This window comes from Dromaius novaehollandiae, chromosome 4 (genome assembly GCF_036370855.1).
Source record: "Dromaius novaehollandiae isolate bDroNov1 chromosome 4, bDroNov1.hap1, whole genome shotgun sequence".
Taxonomy (NCBI): domain Eukaryota; kingdom Metazoa; phylum Chordata; class Aves; order Casuariiformes; family Dromaiidae; genus Dromaius; species Dromaius novaehollandiae.
This window is the reverse complement of record NC_088101.1, coordinates 47,362,230-47,385,715: the sequence shown is the minus strand read 5'-3', so window position 1 is coordinate 47,385,715 and position 23,486 is coordinate 47,362,230. Positions and strand designations below refer to the sequence as shown.

Genomic DNA, 23,486 nt, shown 5'->3' with positions numbered 1-23,486 from the left:
ATATAGCAGCTATTTAGGATACCAATTAAAGATACAAGGGACAGCAACCCATATCACATTCAAATATTTTGGAAGAGAACTATTCAGGCATTCTCTTAACTTCTTCTACAAATAAGTAGGGAAAGTTTCAGTTATGCAGAATAGGTAGAATGAAATCTGCCTTTATTTCTATTTTTTAAAAAAATCTCATTTGTGTTTAGTACACAGAAGACTTTGGACTCTTCAGCTAAACACCTGTATTTCTTTGAACATGAAAACACATTTCTTCATAGCCCTGTGAAATACTTAATAGCTATGAACAATGAATGTAGCTCGGACTTCTGAAAAGGAACACTGCTGGGAATCACAGTGAAGCACCACCACTTCATATAGCAATAGCAAGACCAGCAGCCAACACTTGGAAATATTGACACCAGACTATACCCGTTAAAAACAGATGTTACAGAAATCAAGCTGGGCATCCTTAATGTACAAACATTAAGATTTTCAGTACAAGACGCTGTATCTATGGGAATCTAAAAAGGGGACAGGATTTCTGGTAATAAAAAATTGTTTGGGTAAGCCAAAGATTTGTGCATCTGTGCTAACAAATAACCTCAAAAATAAGCAAACTGTAGACAGAGGGAGGTCTGTCCTGGAAATCAAGCTATACAAATACACCAAAAATAGGGAAGGTTTTGAATGATAATGCTTGCATGCTATCAGAAATTAGCCCAAATCCTTTGAGTTCAAGATGAATAGCTAAAAAAATTGGATGCTCTAGTTTACAAGGAATTAGGGATTTGAAATGGGATATGCCACAAAATTTAGATTAACAGTTCAGACTGGATGATTGCAATTGCTCTCCTGAGCCTAAAAAAAAAAAAAAAAAAAAAAAAAAAAAAAAAAGAAAAATCACATTTTGAACGTTATTCAGAATTTGAATGAGATTCAGTTTTTGTTTATTCAAATAAAACTGGTATTATAAATGGCAGAATATTTAAGAATGCTGAGAAGCTAAAAATTAGTGGCAACTGTTACATTAAATACTTATAACAGGGTAAGTAACTTTTCTTCCTTCCTTATAGGAAACAATGCTGATGTTATTTCCTAGCTCTAGGAGGTTAGTTGCACTCCAAACTGGAGAAAGCAGCCTTCGGCGGAAAAGGGGTGTGGGATGTGTGTGTGTGGGGGGGGGGGGGGGGGAAATACCCACATTCTAGTGTGTTCTATAGTATTTTTAATATTGGTATAGAAGTTTTAGCTTTTAGATAGTAATTCCATTGCCCACTCTAAATATTTACCTACAAGTCAATGTTGCTTACAAGTTTAGGTGACCAAATCTCTTACTTTTGCCAATTCAGTCCTGAAATCCCAATGAACTGAGATATTTCTGTTCCAGATTTTCATTTGGATGAAGAAAATTGCATTTCCCTACACTCTGAACAACAGCCCTAGAACTACTCTAAGTCTATGCTCTAGCAGGATGAAGACACTGATCATCTCCTGCAGCTCACCAGGCATTCTGAGGTAAGAGGAATATTTCTTATTAGAGATGCCTTTGCAAAAGTGCTCCTTTAATAAAAGTGTCTAAAATCTCCCTAATCTACTGCTATAAACTAGGGTAGAAAAATCGACACAACCTGCCAAATAAACCTGCTGCATTAGAATTTCAATACAACACCAAAGGCTGAAACCAGTCCTTATCAAAATATGCTTTGCATTGACCTGATTTTTAAACATCCAACTTCTACAGATAAACAAAAGAAGTTCAGCAAAAACAGTTTCTCTACTTAAAGCCAGGGTGGAGGAGGAGGCCGCGCAGGGAATTTTCTAATGTAACTTGTAGAGAGTATCCACTGCGAGAAGACTTTTGCATGAGACTGTTACAGAAAACAATACACCAAAGAGCACACAGAAATGGAAACATTTTCATCAAGAGTAGCTGTGAGAGACAGAAAAAACACAGGAGATACTAGATGGATCCAACACAAACATATTAAGGACACGGGGAAACTGTTAAGTCAGCCTTAAAATGGAAGTTAACTGCTTCATTCCTCTAGGGATTTTTACAGCACAAACATTCTAGAGACTTGAAAAGGAAAGTAGTACTAGTCTGATTATATTTTTCTAAAGTGCTTTCAACATATTACACTTAAAGGAGAAGGGCAGGAATATTACAAAAAAGTTGGAAACCTGAGCTTCTCAGAACTCAACCATTAAAGCATTTGCTTGGTTTTCCTCTCCTCCTTTCCACCACCCCAACGTATTTTGCAAATCCTGAGCCCAAATTCTAAGGAGACTGAGAAGGAGAACATTCATTTGGATTAAAAAAAGAATAAGTTATGGCTATCTGCTATCTTGGCATACTTCCCAGAAAGCCAGTCACTTAGAGGTTGTGCTATAAATCTCTTTGGTCCGAGACCCAGGAATAAAGTATTTTTGCTGACGAAATGATGGAGAAATGTAGGAACTATTACAGCTCCTCTTTCAGCTTCAGTATCTTTTGGCCTGAAATACAGGGTTCACCACCCAGTTTTTATTGTGTTTGAAGATTTGTTTTGTGAAGTTTCTCTACAAAAAGCAAGAAAACTATTCTATTTGATTCTCTAAAGCAAATGTTAGACAACATTTTCAGGAAATTAGTCTTCAGCACCATAGCTTACATAGGCTTCTATTCAAGTGGCATACACTAAACAGGCAGAACAAAAGCAGTCTGTGCTTAATAATATCCCCACACATGCAAAAGACGACATTCAAGAGCTGAAAGGCAGCTATAATCTGTAGCTTTACAAAGTAAAGGTCCTCTGCTAATATTTTAAAAATGACCAAACCAGATCTTGTCTGCAATATCTCACTTGAATTACTTGCTCTAATTTTATCATTTAGTAAGGAGAATACTCTTTTTCTAGCACAGAAGTAATTTTCCAACAACTTTCCCTGAAAAGAGCTGCATGATGCATGAGAAGCACATGTGAAATACAAAGTAGCCAAACAGAGGATACATTCCTAAAGATGAAATGCAGTTAAAATTTCTGAGTGAGACTGCCCTAAACCACATTAAAGATACAGCAGTTGAGAGATGGGCTTGTTTCTGACAATAGTTCAGGTTTATTTTCAGATCCCTGTGCATCTTTAAAGTTCAAGAGATCAAACATTGCTTTAAAGCACAACCATTAGAAGTATAAAGCTTGATTTTGTCACCTTAATGAGTGTATTTCTTAGCATGCAAATTAAGCACATGGGAACATGTTTTACTTTTACATTAAGAGTCTGAGCAGTCGGTTAACTAATGGACTACTCGTGTAAGAAAGTACTCTGCTTAACACAGGTAAGGCTAAAGAGCCTGACACAAGTCAATTCACACAGGACTTCAGCTAAACATCAATCATACAAGACTTCATTGAATGTCGCAGGAATCTAGTTGAATCAGAATGCGAGAGTGATACAGATGCCCGAGGAGTCTATTTTTCCAAACAAGAGCTTAGGTGAAAGTCACTAACAGGAGGCAGTGGGTGCAAGAGCTGGCATAGCACTGACTTGTTCCCAGTGTGTCACTTCAGATGACGTATTGCTTCTGGGCACATGCAGGGAAATATCATGGACAGTTGTGAGTGAAAAACAAATTGCCAGAAGACATACTCGCAAAAACACCAAGGGAAGATAGACCTGTCAGTTTCCTTTTGTATTTAGCAATTGTTTGTGGCACTCTTGCCAATAGAGAAGAATGCTTGATAAGCATATTTATTATGCCAACAATATAACTTAACATAACTTAACATATGTTTGAACTCAAGCTTCCTGGAAGCACTCTTGGCCAGTGGAAATTACTATAAATAGTTTCAGGCAATCTAGGTAACACTTGGTCAATCAGAAGGCAAACTAAAAAGATACAGTTTAGGGGAAAAAGATACAGTTCTTTTGAATTAATCCTACAGAATCCTACAGAATAAGATATGCACTAAGATATGCAAATAAACATATAAATAAATATATAAACTGTTTTCTCAAAACAGTGCAACATAGCATTTAGAGCAAATAGGAAACAAATCCAACAAAATAACAATCTTTTAAATGCTTTTCTGGTTAATTCCTCCTCTGTGGATTATTTTTTAAAACCTGATTAGGCTAACTTTTATATACTATTCATTCCTTGAAAAGGCCATCATTTCATAAGTCTCACATACAACAGAACAAAAAGGTTAGTTTCCATGATATTTCTCCTCCCTGCCATGCCAATCAGTAATTTCTATCAAGCTCTCAAGTTTTGTTCAGTTCTCTGAAGACTTTCAAGCAAATGGTTAATTCATGTGACAAAGCTATACAAGTGAAGAAACGAGTAGATTTCTTAAACTGAAGAAGCATATAATAAAGGGAACTGTGTTCCAAGGAAAGTTCAAAGCTAGTTATGGAGACAATTAGTTTTCTCATCATCCTGAAGTGAATCCTCTTTTCTCCTTGAAGGTTCCCTCATAAGCTTATTGCATGAAAGCAGCAGAGAAAGTGAGGAAGCGAATGTAAATAAAAGTCTCCCTAGCAAAGGGCTTATCAGTGGTCTCATGCAAATAAATGATCTTAGAAGAAAGTTAAACACAGAGACTGTAAGGCTTGCATTTTACTGCAAATACAGGATAATGAAGAAGTGAGGTCTGTAACATTCAATTAAAAGAGTGAAAGACATCATGTGGGAAGAGAAACAGAATCATCCCTCTCTTTAGAGCTCAGAAAATGAACAACAACCTTGCAAGCTGGAAGGCATAAATGCCCTTTCTTGTTTCAGATAGAAAGGTTTACTCTTTGTATAACCGAGCCAAAAAATTACACAACATGGAAGCAAGTTACACTTAAGAACTGCATGAATCATATTTAACTCAGTGGTTATTTCCTGAGACAACCTTTCTTTGCCCAATTTCCTTTAGAATACTACTACTGTTAAGGAACAATACTTTCTTAGCAATTTATAGAGCATTCACCTACTTTTAATTTCTATTTGGCATGTGCATCTCATGACCATCAGCTATGAGCTTAGCTTTACTTTTTCTGTAACAAAAATCAGAAGAAACACTTCAGAAATACTGGTCCAAATGTTTAGCCAGTGGCATTATGTAACTTTTCACCCTGCCTGCCAGCCAAAAGGTTTAGGAGCTATTCTCACATGAAAGCCTGAAGAAAACTATATATGTTATTTATACATGCCTAACAAATCTCTATCCAGAAATGTAATGAAAAAATCCTTCTGTAATTAAAAAGGCCTTCTATTGTCTTAACATGTGTTATTAATAAGGTCAGTGTCCAGTTTAAGAGACAAGGCAAATGATCTAAAATGGTGACAAATCTGTTATTTCCCATTTAATGATATGGTCACTTCCTGTTGAATGAGGGTTCTTGCTTGACCTTCTAGGAAAACAGGTTATTTAGAGACACACAAAGATAAAAACCTGCAGTGAGACAGTCCACGAGACAATTTACGTACTTCGGATGTCGGATGTCTGGCAGGGATCGCTCCAGTGCTATATTGTTGCTAACAAATATGTTGAAGCCATTTTCCCTGTAAGCAGAATCATCATGGTCTTCCTCTGTAAGCGGGTACGGCTTTCCGTGTTCACCTTTCCCTACAGTGAAACAAAACAATTATTTGCCTCAAAACTGATAGTACAGAACAGACAATGTAGACAAAAATAACAAAGTTGGTCTGAGCTTGAATTGGTATACTGGATCTGGAACATCTCTAGGAAGTTTCTTGCATTGTCTTTAGCCGCAAATGCTAAATTTCATTCTTTCTAACGGAAAGAATGAGACCTGCTCAGATATTCTTAGGATACATTATCGCAGACTTTGGAAAAGGGGCTGCAAAGATGTCACTAAAAGGGGCATAGAGTTCCTCTCAAAAGTCTTCTTTTTGGAGGGTTCATTCTTTCTCCGGAATGCAGGAGTGGCACAGAGTGTGGGGTAGACTCCTTATCCCAGACTAAGGTCAGAACAGAACTTAATGCCATCTCTGCTTTAGGAACAAACAAACAAAAAAGTTATTTTCTTTGGTCATATGTCCTCAGGTAAGACTTGGCAGATAATTTTACCTATCTCCTGCAGATAATGGAAAACAACTTTTGATCGATTTCAGACTCTTTACAAAAAACTCCTTTTTCACAGTTGTGCCGCTAACCTTTTCTTCTTTTCATTTGTTTCTTTCAGAAATAACAGAGGACACTTATTTAAATAGCAGAAGGATAAAAGAAATCAAGACATGTTTTTATTTCAAAAGCCTCAAAGATCTGTCAATATATAAATTCCTCTATTAGCTTTATGGAATTTTCAATTCCATACCCACAATTCTATAAGAAAACACAGCTTTGACACAAAAGAGCTAGATTTACTAACAATACTAAAGTTACTTTGCTGGACTCTTAAGTATAGGGAGAACAATGACATTAAGATTCTCTTTAATAACTCTTCAAACACAATTTCAAGGAATACTAAGGTTTGAAACCTAGTCCCCTTAGTACTTAGGCACACATCTCAATCTCCGATTTCAGGATAAAGAGTTCAGCCATTAATTACCAGTAGTTTTTTGTATGCACAGTACAATGCTACTATATTGTCATATTGCTTTATATAAATTACAATTAGGCATAGAAGGAGAGAATAAAAGGACTGTGTTTGCTGTTTGTGTTCTACCTGGTTAAGAAGTCTACAGTGAATATCTCATCAGTAAAGCAACGTTCTTATCATTTCCAATACAAAAATATGAAGCAGATGCAAAAAAACCCAGCCTCAGAAGTCCCTTTGGATCAACCCAACTCACCTAGCTTTCCTTCTTTCCAGAGACACATCCAGCTCAAAGCCTTGTTATACATTAACATTTCAAATTGTAAATTAAGCTAAATAAGACCTTTTGCATCAGAATCAAGCTTTAATAGCAAAATCATGAACTACAGAATTAGTCACAGCAATACCTCTTTTGGCTGATACACGGGACCTGATTACTCAGTTACTCTGCATTTTAGCAGGCAGAGCACTCTCCAACATTCACCATTGCTTCCAAAAGCAACTTTAGCATTGAAGTTTGGGGTGTCCACCTTTCCAAAACGAATCATGATGAAACCAAATGTTTTGCTTTGGGCTCCTTAAATACCCTCACACTCCAGAGGCCTAGCCAGATGCACTTGGCACTTCTGAATGCTGATTTGGTTTCAGAAAACAGTCACTCCAGTTCCCCAAAGAAATCATCTGTTTTGTTTCCTGGCAAAGCACAGTTTTTTCATTCCAGTTTTTCATTCCTGAGCTACTTCTCATCATCAGTCAGTTTACTTGTTCAATACCTACCTCCGGCAACTGTACTTCTATCTCTTCCAGTCAGGGAGCAGAGAACAAACAACAACACTCCAAAGAATGTCAAAATATAAAAATCTCCACTTCTCCTCAACTATTTTTCTCCTCCTCATTCTTGCAGGAGATAAACTTCTAAGAGTTACTAAGCCCTATATGCCTACTCAGGTTCTCCAGAGGTTACACCTTCCTCTGCATCTAAATAACAGCTTTTAAACTCTCTGTTCCTCTCCCTCCAGGACCAGTCATAAGAAAATGCCTTCTTTTACTTAAGCTCTTTTAGAGAAAGACAGTTTTCCACCTAGATCTAATAAGTAACAACCACCTGATCCCCAGCTCATCAGGAGCAGCTACAAGAAGGAAGAAGGAAGAAAGCTAGGAGAAACACCCAGTAGTACCCACAAAAGCCCACAACACCCTTAATGCTCTAAGTAGGTCACACTGCACACATAAACATGTTAAAAACATAGAATAGGCGATTGAAGATGCTGTCGACACTCAGCTTTAGAAGGTTTTTTTTTTCAGATAAAATACTTATTTTTTTAACACAAAACTTTATACATATAATTACAACTTTATGTCTTAATGAAAATATTTAACACTATTTACACAAGAAAAAATTTAGTTTGTATTATGAAGTATTATTTACTTATGCTATTTCATTACTAACAAGTATCTTGTCATTTTTATTTTAAAACGTGCCTGAAATGCATTTACCAGATTCTAAAGTGAAGGTAATACAAAAACAGACTCTGATTCTATGTGAATCCTTATGAATTTCATGCTAAATATGGGGAGGAACTAAAATAATAAAAGAGCAGCTGATGATTCAGAGTACCACTCAAAATACAAAAGTGCGTTTATATCAAATCTGTTTCATAATACAGTAACTATAAGCTAATAAACTCAACCCACAAGACATTATAGAAATTTCAGCCCCTCTGTTTCAGCACATATCCTATCCAAGTATACCAAAGGTAACCATTTTAGTTTGCTTATAATAAGATTTATCCAGGTAGTTACTAGCATAATGGAAATTCCATGACCTGTGTGGTATTGCTCATACATGCTTTTTATGATATAATTCTCTGTATATTCCTGCCTTTCACTCTGTTTCAGGAAAACTTTTTTGTTGTTGTTTTACTGAAGGAGTCTATTATTCTGTTCAGGAGATGAATATTTTTCATAGTGCATCAGTTTCTTCATGTTCTCCCCTACTAAAAAGAAACTGAAGACAAGTACTTTTAGCATAAACACTCTCAGAGTTAGAATCCACACTTCCTCATTAGTATGGAGCACTATTACTGTACACAAGCCAAAACAATGATTTGGACATCATTGTTTTTTTCCTAGAGCAACTCAGGAACAGACAGAACTTTCTCGTATCATGGTCCAGAACTGTGGGGGACAGTGACTGAATTTCTCAGCAAGGTAGACAGAGGAGCACAAATCTAAAATGAATGAAGCCACATACCAACTTCCCCCACTCCCTCAAAAGCAGGGAGTAAAAAGGGAAATAAAGATCATAGGTTAAATAAAGGAAAAATAAAAAATCCCTTGAATTAGACACAATCTTCCAACTTCTTACCAGATAAAGTTCTGCACAAGAGTCTTTTATGTTCCCTGATATAGAAGTCAGTGTGATTGGCCTAGGGAAGTCAGAATGCAAAAATTGCATTCAAAGCAATCTTTGTGTTCAAAGTATATTTCACATCATTTCTGAATTTTCCCTAATGCATCTTTTTTATTTTGACTTTAGAAAAGGAGTCTGCATTAAAAAAAAAGTCAGAATTCTGTTTAAATATGCATTTCAACAGCACAGCTGTATGCAATTTTGCCATTTTGTGCTATGGAGATGGATCTCATATTATTTTGATTAATAAGTATAACAGATTGTTCACTATCAGTTGAGACTGCCACCATATTCTACTTTTTTGAAAAGCAGAGTCCCATTTGAGGACTAACAAAATAATTTTCTTCCTTAATTCAAAGGCCTTTCTATATCATTCATCTTCACCATCCTCAGGGGCTGGGGGACATCTTCTGCTAATAGAGTGATTAAATTAGTTTGAATAGACAAGTGATTTGATAAATGCATGGCGTAGAATTTCTTTTATTGACAGGAAACATCTCAGCTTCTCCTACAGTATCTCCACTTAGTGGAGTTCTCATCCTGTTCACAAATTAAATCTCAGGCTGCTAGGGCAGACACCTACTAGCCTTGTTCAGTTCACATGGCCTTCCATCTCCAAATCATACTCATTCCTCATTAGCCTCACCTTGAAAACCACGTTCTGTTCTGTCCTTTCCTTTCCACTTTTTAAATGCCTGCATTTGAGTCCCATTGTACCCAGTTATTATGTTAGTGACAGGGAAATCTATGCAATGTGAGGCTTACAGAGACACATTAATCACGCCCGATCACTGTACCAGGGTGAGAATATTAATGAATAAACTGTAATACGGTAAGTGTAAGGGGAAAAGAGTTTTTTGGTTTTTTAACCCCTGCCTTCAACTGGCTTTAGTTAAAAAAAAATAAGATGATGATAGAGTAAATAGGGCACATGGAATCACTGCAAAAACTCTGAAAGGGACATGGCAGCTTTTACTTTTGCCTTGAGAGTCAAAAGATTTCATAAATGTCTCAGACATGAAGGATCTGGCAAGTTTATAGTGTTATATGCAAACACAAAAATTATATAAAATACATGGTAGAGTTAACTAAAATTAGTTATAATTAATCTGAGTAAAATTTATCCAGTAAAAATAAAAGTTACTATTCTGGATATAAGAATGAAGGAAATAATTTAGGCTATCATAAGGAGAGTAAGATCTTATCAATGAATGGCTGAACATAGGGATTTCCCTCTGTACTTAAGTTGTGCCACACACAATAATAGAGGATATACTACTGCTGACAGCTGTCTGCCAAAGAAAGTTAAACAAGTCTAAGACAGAATGGAGGACGCAAGCCAAAAATCGTGAAAAGATAACCTACGCAGAACGTCTGCAGCTACAAATATGATTGTTGTTGCCTTTTAAAATGATATGATGGCATAACCTACACCATGCCTGTGTAATTTGAAGTTGAGCAGCCCTATATGATTAACTACAGAATGAATTTTTATATTGTCACAGAGTCAAAGAATGCTGCGAATACTCAAAAACGTGAATTCAGCTGGGTTACTCTCCCTGGAGTATCCCCACCCAACACAGTTCTAATCCCACCTGGGGATAAGAGTTTGCAATAGTAGAATATTGTGAAAAACAATCAGTAAAAAGTTGAATGAGAGTAAACGATTATTCTTTGTGGCCTCCTGACCATGTTGGGGCATTGGACATCCTACAGGATAGGAGGGGATGTATAAAATCTACTATTTTCTAAGTGTAACTTCTATGTATACTAGACAGCAGGTCTTGAATGAGAATGATTAAAAACCTCAATGCGGGTAATCTATTTCTTCAGGAAACTAATTCAAAGTGTTCTCAGCGGATAATTCTGCACCAAAGCCTGACTCACTTTAGAGCCTGACTCAATGTTTCAGACTTGAAGGAAAGTTTGTGTGTTGTATGACTTTTTCCAACTATATCAGTCAAGTGAGAGGTTATTCCTTCTTACAAATCAGACTTCTTTCAAATGAGAGAATTAAGGCAATGAGAGACTTCAGATTTCAAAAAACTGCTAACACTAACTCCTTCAGAAAGAACTGCGCTTCCACACCTTTCCACTGGATATTACATACTCAATTCCATTCAGAAGCTGGGACTAAGATTTGTCTCTACAGAAGTTAAACTAAAGAATGAGTATTCTAACTGGCTAAAGGATAATCTCCAGGAAAAGAAACTGAACAGACCGTATTACCCAAAGAGTGAATTACCTGAATGTCGCTGATACAGAACTCAGGAAAAATAAAATGAAAGAGGAATCAATGGAGAACTGTGAAAACTGAGAGGTTGGGGAGGGGAGAAATCACCAAAAGCTTAAGCCTCTTAAGTTTTATTCTACCACTTTTCCAAACTAGAGATCACTAGGAGGACTACTACAGCCTCAGAAAGCATGAAAGGAAATAAACTCCCTGGATATATATTACTAACAACTATCCAGACAAAATCATTTATTTTAGTTTACCACTTCTTCAGTACTCATAACTGGTAAAGGGCCCTTGTTCCAAGCTTCTCAAGCAGATTCAGTTCCAAGTCATCCACAGTTAATTCATGCAGCTCACTATGATTTCAAGCATACTCTGCATTATACCATGAAAACATACAGCACCTTCTTTGCTTTTTTCCTCTGCACTAAAAGTATAAGCTTCTGTTTACAGCTAGGAAAGAAAGACTCTAGAAATTAATTGTGCCAGTCTGTTGTTACACTTACAGAATCAAATTTTCCCCTCAGCATCTCAAATTCAAATTGTATTTTAGTATTTTCCAGAAGAGGCTTTGGAAAGGCATCTTATACACAAGTTAAAAGGTTTTCTACTAAGAGAAATGGCTTCCCCTACTTCTTGAGAAAGGCTGAAAAAGCTAAACAAATAGCAGAATGTCTCTTTTCCCTCCCCCCACAAAAAAGCAAAGCAAAATGCTTTAAAACATAGATATCAGGAAAGAAATTAAGATGAATAAGATTTATACATTCTCATCTCTCTGTACAGCTCTTCAGGTCATGAGGTTAATAGTTCTCTCTTAATTTGACTGACGTTTGTACGTACATGTTCCATAGACTTTATTTGTGAGATAGCCAGTACTCACTTATTCCGCACAAGATAGCAGTGACGAAAAGAGAAACCTGACGTATTTTGAAACCTTCAGAAGACACAGGAATTAATATTTTTCATCTACATAAAGTTAGTTCAAGAGTCAAAACAAGGACTACTAGACATGGGAGAAAGCAAGTTATTCTTATCAAATCACTTTGTCCTTTTATGCTAGGGAAGATATTGCTTGCTTTGAACAAATGCCTCTTGTGTTTTTGCATATTTATATTCATTTTCACTAAAAAAAAAAAAGTGTGTAGATTTTAGGTCAAGAAATGCATGATGGAGGGTACTTTACTGACTTGCTATACAGTGACAAACTTAAAATTACACATGTAATCACCTTTATCTCAAGCAGGACTACTCAAGAGGAAAAAGATAAATACAAACACACATACATATAAAATATACACACACACACGTTAGAAAATAAAATTCTTCTAGCTCTAAGAGTTTTGAAATGATGGAAGAGGTTATCCAAGGGGCTGTGGAGGCCATGAACCAGCAAGACAGGGACACACATGGCCTCCTGCCATAATGTCTCTATGCAACTGTGATTCATGCAACTTTGGTTATCTAGTGAGGTTGACTGGTCTTTAATTTCTATGGTCTCCAAGAAGAACAGGAGGAGGATTGGGAATAAATTGCTAGAATTAAATTTTTCCTCAAAGTCAGCAAGACGCAGTAGAAACTGAAATATATTTATCACGATCCTCTTCTACTTTTCCAAAGTTCTCAGAGTATCCCACTAGTTATACAACCTTGATGAGCCTAATCTACAGACAAGCAGTTTTATTGATTTTAGATCAATGAAACTAGGATTAAAAAGGACTATTACTTTTAATTTTTGTTACTCTACCTAGTAACAGCTTAGAAAGCCATAGCAGTAAGATTTACAGTATTTTTAATTATCCATTACAAAATTGTCAAGGTCTGAGGGAATATAAAAAGTTGTTCCTTAGCACTATGGACACAGCTGGAATCAAATCTTACTTATGCAACTGAGAAAAATAAACACAAGTAAACCCTCAACAATACATTGTTAAATGAGAATAAATAGTTTATAAATAAAAATTTATTACTGTTTCAGTATCAAGCCACTACAGAAAACGCAAACAATATAAAATTCACTCTAGTTTTCCAGTAGAAAGCATTCAAATTCCCACAATTTGATTGTTCTTCAGATACCAATAAGCATACAAAGAATTTCTTTTCAAGGACTGTGTAGAGCCCTTGGTAGTTCACACAAGTGCTTCTGATAGTGATATAGAAAAGCTATTGGGAGTGAATGTGAGGCTCCATCCTTTCAGGGTTGCTGCTACAGTACATGATGGTCAGCAGGAGAAATATGAACTAAGTTGCCTCTCTCTTCAGGAATGGTTTTCTACAAATAGCATACTTTTGGAGAAGTAAATTAAGGCTGCCCATTCACATCCAGGACCAAAAAAAAAAAAAACCACCAAACAAATGACCAAAAAAAGATGGAGAGGATGAATAAGCTTCTTTATTTTAAAAGGGTTCATTCACACCTCACTATACTTGCATCTTTAGAGCCTTATTGTCTGATTGTCATTCCCATGAGATTGGGAACATTTTGCTAACACAGAAATGAGATATACTTCTAGTAGTGATAGTGTAGTTACTCAACAGAAAGAAATACCATATTGGATAAGAACTAGGAAAAAGTATTTTGGGAGGGAGAAGAGGAGATATACAAGAGGAATGAATGGGAACCTCTGAAATGTGCTTAGTTTGCATATATGGTTTTGTTATGTTTGAGAAGCATTTTGGTTCAGGGAAATGCAAATCAAGGTGGAAAATAAAATAACAAAACAGAGCTTTCTACTTGTATTAGACAAAATTTCCAGGTTTCCATATGCTAAATAGTCCTGGGCTGAGTGTTTATGCTAATCTAAGATCATAATTTCTGCCTTGAAACACAGGGAAAAAAAAAAAGGCAGGGGATTGTTAAGAGTCCATGAAGTGGGAGAAACTGACCGAGTCTCCTCTATACACTACGGACATGTTAGTGCTTAATGTACTCTAAGAGCTGAAACAGCAGAAACTACTACTGAAACACAGTGGTTAGGCAGGGCAGGTAGTAGATGAGGAAGGCAGGAACACTGGCATGCAGAACATGAGGCTGAGCAGCCAGCAGAGCAAGAGCGAGCAATGACCTGCAGAGTGGAAGAAGCTCCAGCTCACACCACAAAAGCATTGGCTACTTGAATTGGGTCTTGTTACACAGCAGGATTTAACAACGCCAAACAGTAAGTGAGGTTTTACTGCAGGAGTGGAGAACAATCAGCTGGCCTAGTTGTTGCCTTGCCAAAGAGAACTGCAAAATAACTATTATACTTACTATTCTATTAAAGAGAAACAAAGTCACCTATAACAGCTAGTCCCTTGTTTGCCGAGTGAATTTATTTGCAAGAATAGAAAATTAGCTCAGTGCTCACGAGCTTAATTCTCCCAGATATCTATGTATTTTACTAACAACCACTTTAAATTTCAGCCTGGCCCTTGTTGCTGGCAGTTGAGTCTAGCCAAAAAGCTACATGCTACAGCTAACAACCAGAACAATCCATCTCTGGTTATGATAGCTTTTTTAATCACTCATTTTATTATTGTTCTTTCAAACCAAGACAGGGTGCTTCATCTTGAACATACACACTTCCTCAATCAATAATTAATTCCCAAGTCTTATTGCCTGTGCTTTATAGAAGGTCAGATCAGAGATTCACCTTTTCAATCTATCAATCAGTTGATGTACATAGGATCCAGTACATCAGCAACATCAGATATTCTCATCCCTTTGGAACCAGGTTGCTCTTGTTGGCTTTAAGATGATTATTTAGAACAAACAGTTGAGCTGAAAGCAGCTTTCACTACAGCTCAGTTGCCAACAAGCATACCTGTTGATCTGAGGCATTAGAAATGTAGCTTCTGATCTTGTAGACACTGTAGGGCAAAAGTAGTGTGTGCGTGACTGTGCATGTAGAGACTGGTTAACCTCATAACATTTTAAAGCAGTTGCATTGCTGTAGTTCAGTACAAGGATGACAGCATATGAACTGTGAAAAGTATGTTGTCTGAAGGCTTGAACATACACCTCACAAAAATAAATATATTTTTAAAATCTATGGCTTGGAACACTTGCTGCAAATACTACAATGACTTGAAAAGGTAAAGGGCTGATTCTAGCCATTTTCTAACTTTAATAACTCTAGATTAAAAAATATATATACTACTTGGTATGTCCAGTGTATTTAGAACGCCGCAGTGTACAATGCAAGATAAGCAGCAAAACATGCCGTTTTGATATGAGTTGCTCTATCACTACAGCAGAGCAGCAATATCCTCAGTAGCACTCTGCAGGCTGAGCTGAATCTAATCATAACTCAGTAGCCAAGGGATGCACACTGCATCTTCCATTTAGTCTAACTACTTATCACCAAATGCCACAGCCACTGGAATGCTTTTTTCATTTAACATTGGAGCAGACTGGCAGTAGACCATTAATCAGAGCCGGACTTGTAAACACTGAACAAGCAGCCATGTGGGAAACAGAACTCATCTCAGCCATAAGAAAGGATTCACAATTTGCTTTAGTAACTGAATGATCTGCAAAGGGGGGGGGGGGAAGGGAGAGAGATCTACTCTGTAACCAGATTATCTGAAGAAGTTCTAGCAGTGATAAGGTCCTTGCTTCAGTGTTTAAATAAATGCATTCTCAAAAACTGTCTCAAGGATAGCATTTTAATAGTCTCTAGTACCAGTGGATCTACTAAAATTAATATACATGTCTAAGCTGATCTCTTGCAAAAGCCCAAACAGAACTGTTACTGACATGGCACATACAGGAGCTAAACAGCTCCACTAACTTAACGCAAAATTACAGTTGCATAGGTACAGTTTTAAGAAGCCCAGAAATACAAAATGATAGGCTTCTCCCAGCTGTAATTAACATGACACCTTCCCTCCCACCCCTGGCTTTTTCTTCTAAGATGTGTTCTAAGTGTGTGTCATTTTATACATACTATCACAGGAAAATAATCAGGATGTGCAGCGGAACAAATCTATTACTATGAGTTCTTCAATTTTTGTATTTTCTGTTTTTCATGATTTCAGCCTAAACTAGCTCTAGAAGCTGTTTTAGTGCCTGCTGCACAAAGAAGATTGAGTAGTTTTTAAAAAGAAATTTAGCTATGCATTACTCTGCAGCATGAAAGAGTGTAGTCACTGTTGCACTAAAAGTACTGGTCCATGGTATGTATGCTATGGAGAAACAACACATGAGCTGTTGCAGTTTATAGCAAATTTAGATTTAGCCTGTAAGGCCTCAAGCGTTTGGGGGGGGGGGGGGGGGGGGGAAGGGGGCAGATCCAGGAATAGCTGATTCCTAATAGAGTGATTCAGTAACAAGGCCTTCCTTCTTGCTTCTGTAAAGCCAATGAGAGTATTCATAAGCAAGCAAAATTTGCAAATTCAGGGTCATGAGGATAAATTCCTCAGGTAGTACAGGCGAATTTAATTGCTTATTCAGGACCATGGGGATCTGTAGCATTATAAAATACAGTGCAACAGTTCCCAGATAATAGTTAGTTTAATATGACACTGAAGCCAAGTCTCCACTTAATTATCTAGTTAAATAAGCAAACAGACACCCCTTTCCCCCCCCCCCCAAAAAAAAAAAAAAAACAATTCAAAGATACTATAATTATCCTCAAACCAAAGTAAAACAAGCCCAGGGAACAGAGTCAACATGTTACAGGATAGTGAGGTACAGTTACGGCAAATGAACAATTGAAACTCAAGTTATGGGTCTACCCAAGTCTCTATCCTTTACCTAAAATATACTAAATTTTTCCCTGCCAGATCCAGTGCTCTTTTCTCCTTTTCATTTTTCCTTTTGGCAGATCAGTCACATTCCTTTTCTAAAAGCTATATCCATACTACCATTGCTGCATGTACTCAGCAACATCTGACTCCTCCATAACCCTCCTTCCATCTTCTTACTAATAATACAGCAATTATTAATAATAAATCACAAAATGAATATGACAAAACACATTCTTTATTTGAAAAGAGCCTTATAACTGGCAGACAGTAAACTTACTAACTCAACAATATAAGATGCCCTACAGTAAGGGGAACTAAACCTAATGCCTGACCTGCTATGAGCACAGCTCCACACAGGCTTTTTCCTCCCTTGTCATGCATCCACCTCTTTCTGAGTAACAGGAGTCTAATTAATGCCAAATATTTTCCAAACCTCCGAGACTAATTTGAGAGCCCCTCATGTACTGAAGCTGACTTTCCAGTCAATGTGTTATGGAATAAAGCGGAAGCAGATGTGGAGACTCAAAAAGATCATTCCTCCAACTAAGAACTGAACAAGATTTTCACCTAATTAGTTTAAAATATTTTCTACTCAAAAGGACAACTCGTCACCTATAGAACATAACTTAATATTTGTCCCATGGCCCACGTTTGTGCATAAATTCATGAGGAACCCTCATATACTCAGAGGCTTTTTTTAAAAAAAAAAAAAGTTGATTTGCTGAAAATTGATATTTGGAGTCTGACAAAAGCATTTGCCAAATTTCTTTCAATTTGCTGTCTGGGTTAAAAGCAGCAAAGCAAAAATATATTTTTAAAAATGCATATTTTTAGATTACATGCTTCATCTGTTTTTCAAAATCATATATGAATAATAAAACTTAACATTAAAGGATAGCTATCCAAGTTGAAAATCCTGTTTGTGAATCAAAACAATACTTTTCAGACCAATAAAAAAGGAGTTTCAATAGTTCAACCAAGAAGTCTTTTATCCACATAGCTTTAACTTTGAGATACACATGAAACAACTGCGTTAAAATTTCTTCCTGAGAAAAGCTTTTTTTGTCTGTTTGTCTATTTTCATGCCATTAGTTTCTCTCTGCATTCAACATGCACTTTAAATTACAGAAAGTGTTTTCGCACTTGCTTAATCTAATAATTTAAATCCTATTATATTTTCTCAAGTACTAAACTTGCATCTTTGAAATAGTTAAAAGCAACATTGTAAGGTCCTTTGAAAATACAAGCTACAAACAGTGGCTTCAAATTGCTCAGATTATGCACTTAACATAGTTTGCTTCCCTCTGCAGCTTTTGAACCATGTCTGTATTCCACCACCAGTTTATTTTCAAAACTCCTGTTGGATTTAATCCTCTTGTTGGCATTCAGACTTTGGTTTCAATGAAAAGGGAAGGGATTAATGTTATTCAGTGGTCTAAGAGAAATGTGAATCTAACATTTTGAAAATGTGTCAGTGCTCTGCAGAAGTTAATTTTGTGACAAGTTTGTGTAAGCAGTTACCAGCGCTGGTTTGGAAGGGTCATTAACTGGCAGATCAGAACCACTCAGTAAGTTAAGGGAGTCTCTAAATGGTTTTTGACATTTGACAATCTGCTTCCATAGACCTTGTAAGTCTGTGAAGCAGTTCCTGAGCAACGTGAAGAGGGTGCAGAGGCAAGCTAACAAAACTTAAACCCATAATTCATCATGTGAGATAAAAATTAGAGTCTATTGTAATTCTCTACAGCCCTAACTGTTCTGACCCCAGAAGCAGATCACTATACTGAGGAAAGTAAGAAACACTGAGAACTCTGAGTAAACCGAATTATAAGCAAAAATAAAATGCATTTTTAGGAATAATCCATTCATTTGGAAAATTAGGACTTTTATATAGCACTTGGCACTATTCTATTATGGTTTCCAAGGCGATGTACCTATTTAGGATTTAGCCACCAATGATAAATAGAATCGGATAGATTTTACTCATTGCTATGGCCGATCATGTATTTTTTACTTATGAAAGGAAAGAATGGGAAGAACGGGAATAAATGTCATGGCTCAACAAGTTTAAAACTTTAAAATAGTGAATAAAGAAGTTTACTTTTGCATGCTAGATAGGACTTACACGTACTGCAATTTAGGACTGAATTACTGGACATAAAGACATTTCATTCCACAGCAAGCATGCTCCCAAATGGAGATTCCAAAGATACTAGATACGTATTTTCATTGCTAGTGCATACTGAAGTCCACACCTGACAGCTTCACCACTACTACACACAGAAATATTAAGTTAACACAATTCACAACTCTGACACATGCTACCTTTGCCTCTTCTAGTCTCTGCTAAAGCTTAGCAGATAATTAAACAGAAAGTTATTCTTGATTATGTTTGACGTCTTTGATTAATAACAATGAATATATTTACTTAAACAACTTGCTTAAAACAAATCCATGTTTTCGAGTCCACAAGTTTATTCTTAACATCTAAGTACTAACAGTCGTTATCCAATATTCCAAAATTCCATACCCGCACTGATATGTGATCAGACGCTTAACAGATGACACAGGTAACACAGAATGGAGGAGTCTCATGATCAAAAAGATAAAAATTAATAGAATTATGTAATTACTAGGATGAAATACTATTGGAAGGAGGATTAATAGATTAATTATTTACATTAAATCATCACTGGAAATTATTTTAAAGGAATAGCTCTCCACTGACAGCAAAAGGTAGGATGGTCTAACAAGCTGTGAATTCATGATGCCTCTTGCATTCTCACTACCACCTCATGAACCTCAAGGAGGGGAGTGGGAAGGGGAACTTCCTAGAAAAACTGTCCATACTTCCTCTTGAAGCTTCTCCTTCCAGCCTCCTTTTTGTAACTTTAGTTCCTTGGTGAACATGATGGGTTGAAATGCCATCTAGCTGAGGAAGGAATTGGATCTGGCTCTCCTGCTTCCTGGGGAAGCACACAGCAGCAGGCGCATTTTAATTTAAGTGCCCTATCAAAAGGATTGTAATGTGCAACCTATCGTATCATGCAGTTCAACACATGCAGCAATATCATTTCTAGTTCTATATGATACCTTTTCTTCCTCACCAACAAGCACCTTTTACATCACACAGAGATGCACTTAATAGTTCGGCAAACTGCTTTACTGAATCAATTAAAAAATAAATAATAATGAGGTGACAGCAGCCATCTCTTTCCTCCAACATCTGTAATCTAAGAATAAGATTACAAAAACTGTAATGCATGAAGTATCAACATTGTCCAGGCAGTTCTGAGAATCAAACGCCTCTGGGGAATTACTGTGCAGCAGCATAAAATTCCTGGCTCACTGTCAGGTTTCACATGAGACAGACTCTTAGTTGCTCAGATGGACCAGTACTTGGACCGTCCAGAATGTAAAGTGACTAAAAAATTCCCAAGTTAAAGAGAAAAACACGACAGTGCCCTGAACTCTGGACTCCTGCAATGTAGCATTCTTTGGATGTTAATTTTGGATAGGGTAACAATAACAAATGTCAAATTGTCTTAGATCTGCCTCTTCATTTCACAACTGGGCAAACAAAATTTTTGTCATCAGGAAGCTACTTCAGTAGCTTAGCAAATGCTTCACTTCTCCTTTGGAAAGAGTTTAGAGAGGGATAAAAGACAATGATTTTGTATCTGAGAAAAGTGGACTTAGTAAAAGTGTTTATATGCCCCTGTACACAATTTTGATCCATGAGGTTTTTTTCATATACTAAGAAGGGGGAAAAAATTAGATGAACAAAAGAAGCTAAATCAGTAACAGACTATTATCCATACCACAGAACATGTTTTAGAAAAATGACTATTTGCTACCACAGCATACTGAATAACAATAACATGTCACTGTTAATAACTTCCTATAAATGGGGGGGGGGGGGAACCACCACACACCACCCCTACACTGGCTGCTTTGCAGCTAGCAGCTGCAGAAAGGAAAACTTCTGCATATAAAAAGAAAATCAGTTACACTGAAAAAACTATAGCTACAGTTGAGAGAAACTGTGCTAGAGGATTTAAACTGGAATAAGACTTGATGCTCCAAACTGAGGAGGACTTTCTGTATAAAATTAATTTCAGCATTTTGAAATATTCTTAAATTTTGATATATCAGGATAAAATCCTTCTAATTACTGTCCCTTGAGTCTTGTTTTAATCATATGTTCAGACTACATTTTCCAAAATTCATGATGCTTTCCTAAAATCAGATTTGAAGCTGACGAAATCACTAGTAATGAGCTCACTTCCTTTACAATAAATTCATCAGCTCGATGATGTGTGAAAAATATATGAAATACACTTAGCTTATTTCAGCTTATCTATCCTTCAACATGTCTTTAAGAGTTTTTGCTAAAATAAAGAAATGAATAAATAAAATTCCTACATGTAACATTCAAGTTTTGCAGTAAGCAATGAGAAATCTTCCAATCTGTTTCTTTCCTTTCCCCTTTTGTTTGTGCCAGCTGACCAACAAAAAAATATTTTAAAACATGAACTGTTCTTTGTCAAGGCGTTCGTGAGGCAGCTAACCTCAAGGATTCTCACTGAGGGACCTTCTCAGAACAGGTTTAGCTCATGAATTCAGTTCTTACAACTATGGGACTAACCTTCCCTCAAATGATAGGTCTAAACTGAGCTATGCCAGTGGACTAAACTGTAGCCAAGAATCTATCCTTTTTCTCTGTATCCTTATTAGTATTTGAGATGTGTAATTATTATTCATTAAATAAAAGATATAAAAACAAAAAATGTTATTTGAGTATATGATACTGCCAAAAACACTCAGCGGTTCCTGACTTCCATGTAAAACTTCAAAATACTCAGAAAATACAGATAAATTTTTTCATCTTCTATTACAGTTTATTACAAACATTAGAAAAGTTGATGATTGTACAAATTGGGGGGGGGGGGGGAAAGGGAGTCATTTAAATGCCAAACTGAAGTGGCAGTATGTTAGTAACTAGCTTAACTTATTGGTTAATAACAGCTAATTAAAATACCTGCCCTCTAGAACCTTAACAGCTCACAGCTCTCACTCTTTCTGAAGCATCTGAAGTTTGGATTTTTGCCCAGTATAACTGCTTTAATAAAAGCTAGAAAGAAATAAAGAAAAACCAATGAAGTAGCATGTTACTTGTTTGGAGGCTTAATTCTTGTGTGACAAAATTAAACTAGTCCCTTAACTAAAGAATTCTTGGATAGTAACTCAAAGGATTTAATATCTAGAACACACTTTTGCTTTTGATGAAATTTTGAAAGAGCAGGCAAGTAGACCCAGGAGGATGACATAACTGGCACCCTTTCACTGTGTGATAACTTGTCCTCTGGAGACTATTCCCTCCCCGATTTACACACCAGCAAATCCTTCTGGATCGGTTTCACCTTCTGTAGGCTGCTCTGGAACAGCAGTGCAAAGAACAACTGCAAGTACCAGTAGCTTTGTATACATTGACCAAAGTTACCAAAACCCATACATGCAATGCAAATAATTAGCACATAAAATAGAAGCAAGAGTCTGGGTAAACTAAATTCACTTTACCTATCATTTAAAAATGCAAACATATTCCAGGAGTAAATTAGTTGACAAATATCTGATGCAAGGCTGTCACCACAGTTTTAAAAATACTGACAATGCAATTTAAAAAAACATAGCTTGATTTTTTTTTTTTTTTTTTTAATCTGAATATCAGAGTTGTTAGATTCAATTCGCAGGCAGGTTTTTCTATTCACATTTCAACCTCACCTCTGGGCCTTAAGTTAGGATTGCCATAATAAGTGATATGAAAGGCAAAGGGACTGTCACCTACTTTTTTTTTTTTTTTTTTTTTAAATAATTTCATATGTGGCTACCAATACAGTTTAAATTATATGGCAAGTTCTCAAATTCTTTGTAAAGGAACTGAAATTTCAGATGCATAAATTAAATTCAGTAAATTTAATACATGGTATTGACAGAACTAATAGCGTACAGTCCAATCTGACACATGGTTCAAGTAAGCTAGTATTTTAGTATACAGTTTTTTTCCATGATTTAGATTATATTTATCCATATAAATAATATAGAACTATATTTTCATAACCAATATGGAATTACATTTAGTGTTGCTAGCTGTATGTTGCTGCCCAACAGTCAGCTCTAGGGGCACTCTGGCACCGGCAACTTGTTTTGAAAGGCAGCTGAGAGGAGACAGGCAAGGGCGAGGTGCCCCTGAAGCTCAGGGAATAACATGGGGTGTGACTGACCACAGCTGCAGCCCAGAAAGTTGACTTTATCTCAACACAAAGGAGACCAGAAAGTGGCCTTGGCCTTTGTTTTAGAACAGCTACATGAGCTGAGCACATCAGTTGACTACATCCCAGTGGAGTGGATCAACTGGTGGTGTAAATGCATCTCCCGGAGTTCAAAAAAGTGCAAATGTCTCCCTGAGTTAGCCAGACCAGCATGGTGGGGAGCGCATACATGGCTCAGCCCAGTGCAGAGTATAAAAACTGAACAACTAACAAAATAATTTTGAAGAGAGCAACCATCTTCAGCTGGTTTCAA

General features: G+C 36.5%; 1 protein-coding gene across 6 annotated transcripts in view; it reads right to left on the bottom strand.

Moving 5' to 3' along the window:
* The window catches only part of GALNTL6 (polypeptide N-acetylgalactosaminyltransferase like 6), a 512,820-nt gene that overhangs the window by 301,352 nt on the left and 187,982 nt on the right, over positions 1-23,486 (bottom strand). For all 6 annotated transcript variants that reach the window (XM_064510969.1, XM_064510967.1, XM_064510971.1 and 3 more), the window contains one exon: positions 5,453-5,591. In XM_064510969.1, coding sequence (XP_064367039.1) covers positions 5,453-5,591 — 139 coding nt within the window. The remainder of the gene's footprint in view (positions 1-5,452; positions 5,592-23,486) is intronic.